The sequence below is a fragment of the Mesoplodon bidens genome (genome assembly GCF_964165515.1).
Source record: "Mesoplodon bidens genome assembly, chromosome: 4".
NCBI classification, from domain to species: Eukaryota; Metazoa; Chordata; class Mammalia; order Artiodactyla; family Ziphiidae; genus Mesoplodon; species Mesoplodon bidens.
In genome coordinates this window covers 107,170,322-107,184,623 of record NC_138160.1, presented here as the reverse complement: position 1 = coordinate 107,184,623, position 14,302 = coordinate 107,170,322, and the positions used below count along the sequence as shown (strand labels likewise).

Here is a 14,302-nt window from a genome sequence, read left to right as displayed (position 1 = left end):
AGAAAAACTTTTCTTTTCATAAAATTGTATTTAAAAAGAAGCACCATCTGTTTTGAAAAGATATGAAATTCTGCTTTAAATAACAAATTTTTTGTCCAGTATCTCAAAGACTAACTTGAAAACACTGGCTTTGAGGTCCAATACCTATAATACACTAAACTATGTTTCTTGGGACATCCTTTTTATTTTTTTTTAAGATTTAGTTTTATATTTTTGGCTGCACTGGGTCTTTGTTGCTGTGCGCAGGCTTTCTCTAGTGGCAAGCGGAGGCTACTCTTCGTTGCAGTGCATGGACTTCTCATTACATTGAGGTGGCTTCTCTTGTTGTGGAGCATGGGCTCCAGGCACAAGGGCTTCAGTAGTTGCAGCATGTGGGTTCAGTAGTTGTGGCACACAGGCTTAGCCACTCCATGGCATATGGGATCCTCCCAGACCAGGGATCAAACCTGTGTCCCCTGCATTGGCAGGTGGATTCTTATCCACTATGCCACCAGGGAAGTCCTGGGACATCCTTTTAAAAAACTTTTTTTTAATGAAGGGACAGTAAATTGACTTGCTCAGCATCTCAAACAATGCTACAGCATCCATTTTATTAGTTATATTCCAGTGAGCCCCCATCTCCAGTTTCCTAATTAATTCATAATTCTCAAAAATGAGAAAATGACTTTAGAGTTAATTTTGCACCCTTTCAAGTTTGAATATCTACCGTGAACCAATCAATCAATCAAATTTATTTGTGTTTGAGGAATAAAGCACAACTTCTAGAACCTGATGAGTCAAGCAAAGTTACTAAGAAGTAGTCAATTAAAAAACATGAATCAGGGCTTCCCTGGTGGTGCAGTAGTTGGGGGTCCGCCTGCTGACGCAGGGGACACGGGTTCGTGCCCCGGTCCGGGAAGATCCCACATGCCGTGGAGCGGCTGGGCCCATGAGCCATGGCCGTTGAGCCTGCTCGTCTGGAGCCTGTGCTCCGCGACGGGAGAGGCCCACATACCGCAAAAAAACAAACAAACAAACAAACAAAAAAAACCATGAATCATTACTCTCTTATATGTAATCCCAGAGCTCTAAAGCTTAAATTTTCATTAATTCATTTGGTGACAAAACTTGACCTGAATGGACATGAGGCTATTTTCAGTTGTCTTTCTCCATTTACTGTGACTATTAATCTTTCCCTGCAGAAATACCTGTTCCACATAGAGTGCTACCCCAGACCCCACTGGGGTGTCATATACAGTATACGCATCATACTACCTTCTTAAAGTTGGAATTGTTTTTAATTCCAAACACTTGTGGCTATAAGGGTTTTACATAAAAGACTATGGACCTGTACCACTGAAGAAAAAAAAAATGTATGCATCCATAAAATTAGTTACTGAACAACTGTTCAACATAACTTTCTCTTACATTTAGTTTTCCTGCAGAATTAGTTAATACTGAAATTCTCAATTAAGTCAATTTTTCTTTGCTTTTTTGTTTAAAGTGTTGACTGATGGTATTCATCATCATTCTTGGCAAGTATTCCCCAAAAAAGCTTCCAATGAAATATAATTAGGCTTGGAATAAACTGGAGTAGCTATATCTTAGATCTGAGATCAGTTTCCCTGTAAGAGACCACCTGCACAGAAGCCATTGTCAAATTCTTTCTAGCAGAACAAGTGTCTCCGAGAATTCTTCTGTCTTTGAGGTATGTTGTATGCTAAAGAACCAAGAAGGGACTAAGTAATTTTGGAATCTATAATTCTCTCAAGACTTGCTTTCTTTTTTTTTTAATGAAAGCTTATTTGTTTATTTATTTGTTTGTTTATTTATTTATTTTTGGCTGTGTTGGGTCTTCGTTTCTGTGCGTGGGCTTTCTCTAGTGGCAGCGAGCAGGGGCCACTCTTCATTGCGGTGCGCGGGCCTCTCGCTGTCGCGGCCTCTCATTGCGGAGCACAAGCTCCAGACGCGCAGGCTCAGTAGTTGTGGTTCACGGGCCTAGTTGCTCCACGGCCAACTAGGCCCGTGAACCACACGGGAAGCCCCAAAACTTGCTTTCTTAATCTAAATCCACCTAAATAATAGACTAATTACAAAGACTCTAACTCCAAATAAGTCACAGAAAATTATTCTTAAATGAAAGAGCTCAATGGACCCAAATAGAAAATAAAACATTTCTTCCTTTTCATCTTACAAATTATACTTCAATTATTGTTCAAAATTAAAATATTTCCAAGATTTCCAAGGATTACTATGCACAGGCACTGACCTCCCCACTAGACCCTAATAAAAAAGCAGTAGGGACTTACCTGGTGGCGCAGTGGTTAAGAGTCCGCCTGCCAACACAGATGACACGGGTTCGATCCCTGGTCTGAGAAGATCCCACATGCCACAGAGCAACTAAGCCCGTGCACCACAACTGCTGAGCCTGCTCCTTAGAGCCCGCGAGCCGCAAATACTGAGCCCACATGCTGCAACTACTGAAGCCTGTGCGCCTAGAGCCCGTGCTCGGCAACAAGAGAAGCCACCACAAATGAGAAGCCCACGCACCGCAATAAAGAGTAGCCCCTGCTCGCCGCAACTAGAGAAAGCCCGCACGCAGGAACGGAGACCCAACGCAGCCCAAAATAAACAAATATTAAGAAAAAAAGCAGTAAACAATGAATAAACCCATAGCAAGAAAGTGAACAGAAAAAGGATCATTAGCAAACATTTCAACAAATTTCTAGTAGATAAAATGTAGAGGACGTCCCTGGTGGCACAGTGGTTAAGAATCTGCTTGCCAATGCAGGGGACATGGGATTGAGCCCCGGTCCGGGAAGATCCCACATGCTGCGGAGCAACTAAGCCCGTATGCCGCAACTACTGAAGCCCGCGCGCCTAGGGCCCACGCTCCGCAACAAGAGAAGCCACTGCAATGAGAAGCCTGCGCACTGCAACGAACAGTAGCCCCCACTCGCTGCAACTAGAGAAAGCCCATGTGCAGCAACAAAGACCCAACACAGCCAAAGATAAATAAATAAATAAATTTAAAAAAAATAAAAACTTAGTGGCTTAAAAAAAATTGTAGATAAAAGTACCTACCACAGAACGTGCACACAGGGCTACAGGAGAAAGTGAGGCAGACTTAAAATGAGGGATTAACTCGTGAAACAGCTTTGCACCTCGCCCTCCTGGGCACCCCTTAACATAACTGCAGGCTTTCCAACAAGTTGGCGAAGAATACATCCCATTCTTACATAAAGAGATCCTAATTTGCTCTTACACTCAGAAAAGTGGGAAGGAGCTACCTAAATAACCCGGCAGTAATATTCAAGCATTACCTAGTTCTTCATTTGAAAATGTAGACAACCAAGGATCAGCAATTGACAAAAATGAGTAGGAAGATAAAAAGCAAACCAAACAAAAAGAACAAGTGACCAGGGAGGGAAAAGAGATAATCCAATTAACAGAAGAGAATTTAAAAAGAAAACCCTAAATATTACCCTCAGACAGATTAAAGAAAATAATGCATCCTTAAAAATAAACACAAGCTGAAAAAAAAGAGAAATACCTGTACAAAAAGATTTCTTGGAATTAAAAGTATGACTTGTGCCTTTAAAATGTCACTATTGAGTTGGAGAAGAGCAAAGTAATTTCCCAGGATGAAAAAAAGAATTATAAGAAAACAAGAAACCCAAGAGTTCAACATTCCAACAAGAGAGAACAAAGAAAATGGAGCACAGAAAACATACGGAATGAAGTAAATTTCCCAGAGCTAAACAAAGACCAAGACTTTAAATGGAAAGGACCTGCTTATAACAACTACAATGCATAAGAGAATACCCATACCTAGACCTATCACCATGCAATCCCAGTAAACCAGGAGAAAAGAAAATTCCAAAGCTTCCCAGGAGGCAAAGCAATTACCAAAGGAAAGTAACTGTGATTGGCATTAGGTAGACATGAACAACAACTGGCTACTAGCAACGGGGCAATATGATACTTTCCAAGCTGTGAGGAAAAATGTTGAACCAGTATTCTATACCTAGCACAACTATTAATCAAGCATGAGACAAAAATCAAAATTATTTTCAGATACATGAGACTTGGAAAGTCTACCTCCTGCCATCTTTTCTGAATAAGTAACTTAAGGATGTTCTCCAATAAAATGAAGGAAGAAACCAAGGAACCGAAAATATGTGACACAGGAGGAAACTGGGTCTAAATCAGGTAAATTCCTAGGACGTCAACTGCACATCATGTCTTAAGAGCAGAGAGCTTAAGGGAAGAAAGTAGCCTCATATAATAGATATTATGATTAGATATCTTTTAAAAGTTTGAAGATATGCTGAAGGCAAATTTTTCTTTAATCAGCAAGAAAAATGGAGGGCTATTTAGGAACAAAATTGTACAAAGAAAGTCAGGATTGAAACATGAAAGTAAAATGTGGTATGTTTTGAGGAATTGATGGCACATCAGAAAATAAAATACATCTAATCCTAATAATAGATATATATATATATATATATATATATATTCAGGTTCTCTCTATATAGTTATATATAGATATCTATCTATCTATAAAATCCCAGTACACTACCTGACATCTCAAGAAAATTGTTTTCAATTGTCAAGCCCTCAGACAGGCCTTCCTTAACTACACCATCCCTTCACCCTGCTCTATTTTTATTCCCCTAGTATCTGTTATCCTAACATTATATCACATTCACTAATTTCATTGATTCTAACACATATATTCTTCACTTTTTAATCTTGATGAAACCAGCATGCATTTTACAATCCATGCAGAGCATTTTACAACTACAGTCAGCCAGGTGGCAGTCTTGTTACTGTGTGAAAAACCTTCAGTGGATACCTTCTGAAAAGATTATAAAAGCACCAGCGTCAAAATGTTTCAGATTAGATGAAATACAATTTTTTACTCGCTTGCTGGGTATCTCCCCTATCATCAACATAAGGGCAGTAACTTATTTTTTTCAAATCTCTGTATCCTCCACATAAAACAGTGACTGGCAGGTAACAGATACTTAATCTGTGTCACACTTTAACATCTCTGAAAACAGGGTGGGTCCAACAGGATGGATCCTGCATAGTTGGCCCTGAAGTTTTTCTTCTTAGTGGTACACGTGATAATGGTGAATCATATAAGCAATGGCATCCAAGATATGAAGAAATTCAGTAATGAAAAGTTTGGAGGAAGATGGAGACAGCAGTGAGTGAACTGACCCATTTCAAAGACGACTCCAAAGATTAGAAAATCCAGGAAACAGAAACATAAGCTTATTATTATTTTTATTTTGTGGAATTAAATACTCAAAGAAATAAAAACAAAAGGGCTAAATGTGATTGTCTCCTGGAAGGAGGCAAGAGACATCGTTTTTCACTATAAGCCCGTCTATACCATTTTTTTTTTTGTTTACCAAGTGCACATATTCTTTATGAGCCGTTTGTCAAGTATTTAACAAGATGGGGAAGTTGAGATTCACATACTGAAAATCACAGAGACCGATACAGGAACATTTACACGGAGACAGAAAGACATTCAGGGAAACAAAAAGTCAAAGTCAGAATCAGGTATCTCCAGAGATTTCAACTGGCAAGAGGGGATGAAGACCACCGGAATTCTGGAGGAAAACCGAGTAATATTCTAAAGCGTGACATCAACACTAGCTGCCTACTGAGAATAACTATGCATTTTGCTCATCAGAAAGGCAAGGTAGGATCGGCAAAGGCTTGCTGGTTTATCCGTGTGCCCTGGACTGAAAAATTCAGACCCTCTTATGTGAAAAAATTACAAGCTCTCCCTCGCCACAACTCTCCACATTTACACAACACCCTTTCACCTGCCCTGGCCTGTCAACACAATGACAGATGCGGGGACTGAGCTGGGTCTCCCCTACACCCGAAAAAGCAAGAGACTATGTCTGGGCGATACAAAAGCTAGGGGAGAGGACTGCTGCAGGAGGGCAGGCGGTTCGTCGATCCGAGAACGGTGGCCAAGACGTGAAAAAACCCAGCTTGCAGAGTCCGGTGCAGAGAAACACCCAAAGACCGGGGCCTGTCTCGGCAGAAAGAAAGGACACCTTTCCCCAGAGAAAGCTAACCAGCTTGAACACCCAACTTGCCCAGAGCCGACAGTGGCGCGCAGTTCAGACTCCGCCCCTCCCTCTTCGTCCAAGGCAGGCGCAGAAAGATCGCAAAATGTCACAGGGCCAAGACTGAGCGCGCCAAAGCGGGACCCACCCCCGGGAGACCGGGACGCCGGAGGCAGGTCCCTCCCCTTCCTCTCTCAGCCCGCGCAGAACTCATTCATTCTCCAGGCGGGCAGCCGGTCCTCCCCGGCCGGCCATTCCTGCACCGCAAACCCACCAGACGCTTTGTCTCGGGCCTGGCCGGAAACCGGGGCGCGCATTCGAGCGCGCGCCCAGACGCCACCTCCCCGTACCTGGCGCCCGCCCGATCTCCGCGCGTTTAAAGCCTTCTGGATCCCGGGGTCCGAGGCCCGAAGCCGGTTGCCTGTCGCTGGCGGCCCCAGGCGCGCACTTCGCCGAGTCCTACTGGGTATCCAGGATCGGGAAATGTGCATCCCGGTCCCACCATCACTACAGCTTGAGACCCCCGCGCGACCCCCGCCCCTGCTGAAAAACACTAGATTCTTTCTCCTTCTTGGAGACCGAGACCCTGCCCCTTCCGAAGGACTTGAGCACACCGGCCCTCGCCCTCCCGCCCGAGCTGCGCCCCCGGCACTCACTTGAGGAGCAGCTGGTCGTGCTCGGCCTTGAACTTGCCCAGCTCGATCTGCAGCTTGGCGCGCTCGCGGGCCGTGTCGTCGAGCGCGCGTCGCGCGTCGGCCAGCTCGGTCTCGTAGAGTGCCTTGAGGCCGGTGAGCTCGCGGCCGCGTACCTCCTCACGCTCCGTCACCTGCAGCTGCAGCGCGCTGTTCTCCGTCTCCAGGCTGCGCACCTTGTCGATGTACACGGCCAGCCGGTCGTTGAGCTCGCGCAGCTCCTCCTTCTCTTGCAGCCGCGACAGCCGCGTGGGGCTCAGTGGCGTGGCTGGGCCGCCGGCGCGGCTGCCCGTCCGCGGCGGCACGGGGGTCGCTGTCGCCATGGCGATCGGCGAGGAGAGCTGAGCGCGGAGGCCGCGGGCAGCGACGGAACACGGAGGGGGCGGCAGGCGGGGAAGCGTGAGGGAAGGCACGAACCGACGATCCGCGCTCGCGGAGAGGCCGACGTCGGGGGAAAGGACGAAGCACCTGGGATGGCGGGAGAGGGGTTACAGCACAAAGGGCAAAGGGGGAGGACTACGAATCAATTAAACGTAAAACGCCCTTTGTAAGAAAACATGCACACACTCACACACGCGCGCACACACGCTCGGGAAATACAGGGTGAGGGTGGCCGGGAGAGCCGAGTAGAGTCCGCGCGCCGCCGCCGCCGCCGCCGCCGAGTCTCCCGCCCGCAGCACTTTGTTTCCTCTCAGGCGGCGCTAAGCCGCGGGCGGGGGGAGGAGGGCGGAGGGGCGGGCTGGCTGCGAGCCGCTGGGGGCGGAGGTGGCGCGGGCCGCGGCGCCGCGCTCCCCAAGATGGCCGGCGCGCTCCTGCGTCTCCACGTGACCGTCGCTGGCCAATGGGGGACCGGCAGCTCGGGGGCCGGGCCTGTAAATTCAAAATCTGGCCCTCAGGCAACCGTCGGCTCGGCGCGCCTGGCTGGGCGTGGCGGGGGGCGGAAGGACTGAGGGCTGTGGGGAGGGGTGCCGGAGACTGCTCGCGCGGCGGCTTTGGGCCCCGCGCCGGCCGGGCCTTCCCACCAGCCCGCGTGGACCGCTTGTCGGGTCTGGTCGGCTGATGGCGGGAAGGGGCCCAGAGGCTTCCGGGGCGGGTCCGCGCCGCCGCCCACACCCGGCGGTTCAGGGAAATTCAAATGTAAACGTCTCTAACTGACACACGCAAAACTCTTAGAGCCCGGGACGACCGCGGGCGTTGTAACCTTATCCCCGCCCCGCGGTGAGGGTTCGGAAAACGGCCTGGAGGCCCGGCCGCTGTGGAGTTACGTAATGAGCGCTGGTGTCCGAGGTTCAAGACCAACTGCGTGCGGGTTCCAAGTGCAAGCCTTTATTTTTCTCTCAGGTGGAAAACGGTGTAGCAAAACACCTCCTCCCATCAAATTGACGCACGCGTGTCTTGAAGCGGATGGATAAAGACCACAGAAAAGCCAGTGCTGATGGGCGGTCCCCGATCCGTTTATTTCTTAACAATTTAGGGCTTTATAAAATCAAAACCACCTCACAAGTGATATGATTAACATGTTACTAAGTACATAGCACAAGCTCTTCATGGTCATGCTTCACTAAAATCCCATGTATCAAAATCGAAACTTGTGAAAACTTAAGTAGAAATGCTTTTTGCTTTGAAAAGGGATTCCCCTGAAATGTAATTGACCACAGGTCTAACAGAATGTCCATCAATCCCTTTGAAAAGTTTTAAACTTTTAGACTTAACATTTATTGAAGTTTACTATGTGCCCTGCCCTGGGCTTTTCGTGGATTATCCATCCTCACATTCTGTGGTGTGGGAACCAGATTCCTTCCATTTGAAAATGTATTCACGTAATAGATGAATTTCCTTACAGCCGCCCGGCAGGCGACAGGACTGCCTTTGAACCCAGGAGGTTTCAATGGCCTCCAGAGCCTCACCCTCAACTATAACCTGGAAGGCCAACTCGTAACCCTTTAGGGACGCATCGGTAGAGTAATTACAGGTTAGTTACCTTAATAATGGCAGAAATGAAGACTAGAATGTTCTTTAAATATTTTTTTTAAATTTTATTTATTTATTTATTTATCTTTGATGTGTTGGGTCTTCGTTCCTGTGTGATGGCTTTCTGTAGTTGCGGTGAGCAGGGGCCACTCTTCATCGCAGTGCGCTGGCCTCTCACTATCGCGGCCTCTTTTGTTGCGGAGCACAGGCTCCAGACGCGCAGGCTCAGTAGTTGTGGCTCACGGGCCCAGTTGCTCCGCGGCATGTGGGATCTTCCCAGACCAGGGCTCGAACCCGTGTCCCCTGCATTGGCACGCAGATTCTCAACCACTGCACCACCAGGGAAGCCCTGTTCTTTAAATATTAATCATGCACATAAGAATTAGTGAAAGGCACCGGTTGAATATCATCCTCCTTGAATTTCCGGGCACTCTGTGAGTGATGATACTCTTCTTATTAACGGTTCTATTTCCTTCCCTGTTTGTTATCTAAAATACCTCCTTCCTTAACGTCCTTGACAATTAAAAAGTCGAAAAGGTTCTTTTTTGAAGTTGGTGTTAGGAGTTTATAAGTATTCAAGTAAAGTTTTAATAACTTAAAAGGACCTTGAAAATATAAATTACTTATAAAGAAATGAGGCCTAAAGAAGGTGAGTGCTGTGTCCAAGGTGGTAGAATCCGGACTGCAATGTAATTCCAGTCTTCTTGAGGCCCTTTCCACTACACTGACAGCTTGGCTTTCACTCCATACCCTCCTTTTACCTCAGACGTTAAAAAAAATATTTGGAAATATTTGAAAATTATTTTCTCTCCATTTTGGAAGACTGTATGTGAAGTGATTTCAGGTATGATCTCTACTGCTCTCAACCCCACTAAGCTTTCTCTTGAAAGCTTGAGAATCCCTCAATCTCATTGTTTTAGGAAACTCAGATTATATCCTATTAGCTGAAACAACAAATACAGTGGAGTCAGACAGTTGGGGATTTGCTGGTGATAGCAGTGTAACTTTATGGAAGTTACTCCTTGGTTTCCTCATAGGAAATGCGGATGATTCCTACCTTGCAGGGGTTTGCAATAATTAAAGTAATATGTGTAGTGTTTAAACATAATACGGGAAGGCTAAATAGTAATCCTTGCTAATAGTAATCCTGTGTCTCCTACCAAAAGCAATGAAAAAAGATGGAAAATCTCTTAGCCTTAGAATTAGGTACCTGTGCAAACATTTGGTCAGGCACTTTACTAAATGTAAACTTCTCTTATTCTCTTGGCTTTTCCCAAGCCTAACTCCGTACCTGGAATAAGGCCTATTTCATGCCTGCTCTTTCATACTAAATGTGCCCAGCCCTCTTCATTTAAAGAATTCCTGCAATCCTGTTACCACCACCGTTTTCCCCAATAAATGAGAAGTAGCAAATACTATATGAGTATGGGGACAATGCTCCTGCATTTACAAGGACAATCATGATTTCAAATATTCTGCCTGATTTTTTTTCTATAAACCTTCACTTACTTGTCAGTGCACATGTTCTGATTAGTGGTTAGGCCATGTATATTGCCACCAAGCTTCAACTTCCCATGGCATCACTTACCTCTTTGAAACTCCTCCCAAAACACACAGCTGCCTCACTACATGCAGAGAATTTATTTGACATTTGCCCTACTTTCTGTATGTCTTATGGATCTGGGACAAAAAAACACAGGATACCTATCAGGTCTGGGCAGAAAGGACCCAGACTAGGATGGGGGTAGGTAGGAAGGGAGAAGAGAAGGAGAGACTGAAAGCTAGCAAGTAACCCAATTTTGTCCCGGGAGAGGGGAGAGACAGCTGGCAGTTAGCTGAGTATACAGTGTAAACAAATGGGGAAGCTAGGGATGCAGTACAAAATGAAGAAAAGTATTGCTAAGCAGTGTCTCTTTTTTTAACTGGTGTCTCTTCAGTATATGTTTTCTGAATATTTGAATGACGAAATAAATTAATACATGGTCTTCCACTAGACCAGATTGTTTCTATTTAATATACTTTGCAAAGTTAATACTTTTTCTAGGTATCATAAAAACATAAGAATAAATCATGTTTTAGAAGGTTGAGGAACTATCCAGAATCCACTCCAACTCTGATAAAATAATATTTGTGTTTTAAAAAGAACTTAAGAGTTTTAAAAGGTATTTATCACCTTCAATAGAGTTCTCTTAGCATAGCCCCATGAAATTTATACACTGCTCAAAATTGTTTTCCAAATTGCTTGTTAAAATCTGGATACATGGCAAGAGTAGGGTTGGCAGGATTATTTTAACTCAATGGTTCCATCTGACTGATCGCTTGTGATTTACTCAAAAAGAAAAACCAATTTGCACTTTTGTATTTTAGTTTTATTTTATGCCAAAATATGCTCATAAACCTCAACATTTTACTTAAATTATTTTTAAAAGATATCTTTCAAGCATTTGTTAAACTAAACTATGCATCTGATTTTTAACAGCTTTTTTTTAGTCGTACAAAAGTATGCCCCTTCACCCTATATTCTGCATCTTTGCCTTTAGAATGGTAAAAATAACAAAAAAGACTGGAGTCTAAGTGTAGGGTTTACATGTAATTCAGCTGTTTCTGCTCTGGTTGGAACTGACCCCACTCAAAGAGTTTTTCATGAAAAAACAAAGTCTTTAGTCACTTTGTCTGGATGTATGGTTTATCCCTCCCAATAACACTTTAATTTATTCATTTAGTTCATAGATTATTGAGGTGAGACTTTCCTTGCCTAAAATATCTTCCCCACCAGTCTTCCTCTGTCGCTTTGCCTGAAATTTCCCCATAAATCTTAGTCTTTCAGGTCAATCTAGAAAAGTAACGGCACTGTTTCCAGACCCCACAGCTGAGTTCAGGAATGCAGCGGAAAAAGGAAGTTACAATATTTGCACAGTTGATATGGAAGAATGACGTTTCAACCAGCTGTCAGGATGTTCTTTTCTTCTTCCTCATTACCACAATTTTGGGGGCCATTCTTCCCAGAATGGCATGGTTAAACCAGAACTAAAGATAATCACACCATTCTCAGCTTTTAAGTTCAATAACTTTGACATTGGTATAAGAAAAGATTTGAAAAGAAGTGTAATCTGGTTAAACCAGTCCCCTCCACCCCATTTCCCATCCCTATCACCCCAACCCCAGTGAATGCCTCCTGGCTGAAAAAGGAAGGAGAGTTTGAAGCCAGATGCACTGTCATGGTCCCTTGTCCCATTCCTGAGCTGAGTTGAGGATAGGGGTGAAGGATCCAAGAGTAGAGATGGTTTGTGCCTCACAACAAAGTCTCTTGTTTCCTTCTGTCTTGAGGCAACGGAACAGAAGCCAAGAGCAGCCTTCCTTAGAATCACTGTAGACAGCAGCCTCAAAACAATGGCAACAAGGGGTATGAAGAGCAACAAGGGGAGTGCAGAACAGCCTAACCTTCTGTGATTGTTAATGTTATGTGTTAATTTAGCTGGACCACAGTGCCCAGATATGTGGTCAAGTATTATCTGGACATTTCTGTGAGGGTGTTTTAGATGAAAATAACATTTGAATCAGTGGACTTTGAGTAAAGCAGGTTGCCCTCCATGCTGTGGGTGGGCCTCATCCAATCAGTTGAAGGCCTGAAAGACTGATATCCCCAAGCAAGACAGAATTTTAACAGCAGACAGCTTTCAGACTTGAATTGCAACATTGGCTCCTCCTATATCTCCAGCCTTCCAGCCTATCCTGTAGATGTTGGACTTGCTAACCTCCCTAATCACACAGTCCAATTCCTTAAAATAAATCTGTCTATATATACACCTCCTACTGGATCTGTTTCTTTGGAGAACCCTTACGTACACCTTTCCTATGCCCATCAGAAGGATGTGGAGGAGCTAAGGAAAGCCAACAGATTGAATTGAGTGAATTGCACAGGGATGCTGCAGACTGAGCTGGGTGAACTGGCCACTCGAGGCATGGTGGAACTGCAGACAATTCAACAGAAGCATTGAAGACAGACGTGACAGAGGCCAACGTACTCAGGAACTAAAAGAAGTCACAAATAGAAAAGGCCAGCACAGAATGGAGACAGAGCAAAACCAAGAGGCAGATGGCTCTCCCTATAGTTGGTAAGAATCTCCTTGGACTTAAAATCAATCTCAGGACAGAAAGGATGAGATGAAAACTCTTTGGAGTATTAAACTCGAATATAATTAATATATAAACCTCAACTGGTCCATGCCACTGGGAGATTGCAATCCCATCATCAGAATGGTCTCCTTCTAGATGTCTTCACACTGCTTTTCCTCCCAAGTAGGCTTTATTCTAACATGAGCTCTCTCCACAAGGTTGAAAACCTGGCTTCTAAACACTGAAGCCAAAGTTCTACTAAGTCACAATATAACAAATGTCAGGAAAACTGATTTGCCTCTTTGGGTCACATGCCCAGCCTTGAATGGACTGCTGTGTCCAGAGCTAGGATGTACTCTGGTTAACCAAGTCCAATCCCAAAATCACCTGTTTGACAGTCAGGGGTGGGAGAGAGTCAGGAGTCAAGGTTGGCCTCACCAGACCATGAAGGATGGGATTCCATCAGCAATGAAGAATTCATCCTAAACAGGAATGAAGGGATGCTGGACAAAAAAAACCCAGCATATATCTACCTCATGGAAGGAGAGTAAAAGAAATAACATAAATAGTGCTTTTCTGGCCTAAAATTCTCCATAAATTTGCATATTAATAAAACATTAAAGTAGAAACTCTTAAAGGTTCAGGATACCTAAAAAGTCATGCCCATTTGCTCACTCATTAATCCATGCATTTATTCATCAAACATTTGTGGAGGACTTACTTACTACATGCAGAGCAAGGATGACTGAAGTCCATGCATGATCCCTGCTTTGAGGAGCTTGCCAGTCCTGTGGTGGACAGGCAAACATTCATGTAAATAAATTCTGCCTCACAGTGCCCGGTACTAAAAATAAGGCATGAACAAGGTAGTGTAGGTTCAACAAGGACCAGACAGGCCTCTGAGTTGGGAGGAGGAAACCACTCACAGACAGATGATCCCTGAGCTGGGCTGGTAAGAATGTCAGTCTTCAGGGACTGGCAAATGGATCGGGTACTCAGTGGAGACCTGTAAATGGCAACCCACATCTCCAGCAACCCACATCTCCAGGGAGAATTAGAGGGAAACCCCAGATGGAATCCCTAACCTCCTTGTGGTGTGCTTTTTATTTCAAACCACACTGCATAGGGGGTGCTTTAAACTAGGAATTAGTAAGGTGGTAAGGGAAGCAGATTTTAGTCAACAATCTTAACTTTTTTTGTTTGTTTTTATTTTTGTTATTTATTATTTTTAAAATTTATTTATTTATTTTTGGCTGTGTTGGGTCTTTGCTGCTGCATGCGGGCTTTCTCTAGTTGCGGTGAGCAGAACTACTCTTCATCGTGGTGCGCAGGCTTCTCATTGCAGTGGCTTCTCTTGTTGCAGAGCACTGGCTCTAGGCAGACTTCAGTAGGTGTGGCACACGGACTCAGTAGTTGTGGCTCATGGGCTCTAGAGCGCAGGCTCAG

The 14,302-nt window shown here is 44.6% G+C and overlaps 1 protein-coding gene across 1 annotated transcript in view; it reads right to left on the bottom strand.

Annotated features, from left to right (window-relative positions):
* The window catches only part of LMNB1 (lamin B1), a 70,772-nt gene extending 63,276 nt beyond the window's left edge, over positions 1–7,496 (bottom strand). The window contains exons 1-2 of the mRNA XM_081233275.1: positions 7,341–7,496; positions 6,734–7,237 (exon numbers count right to left, since the gene is read on the bottom strand). Of these exons, the coding sequence (XP_081089401.1) occupies positions 6,734–7,092 (359 nt within the window). The 5' untranslated portion in view covers positions 7,093–7,237; positions 7,341–7,496. The remainder of the gene's footprint in view (positions 1–6,733; positions 7,238–7,340) is intronic.
* Between the last annotated feature and the right edge of the window lie 6,806 nt (positions 7,497–14,302).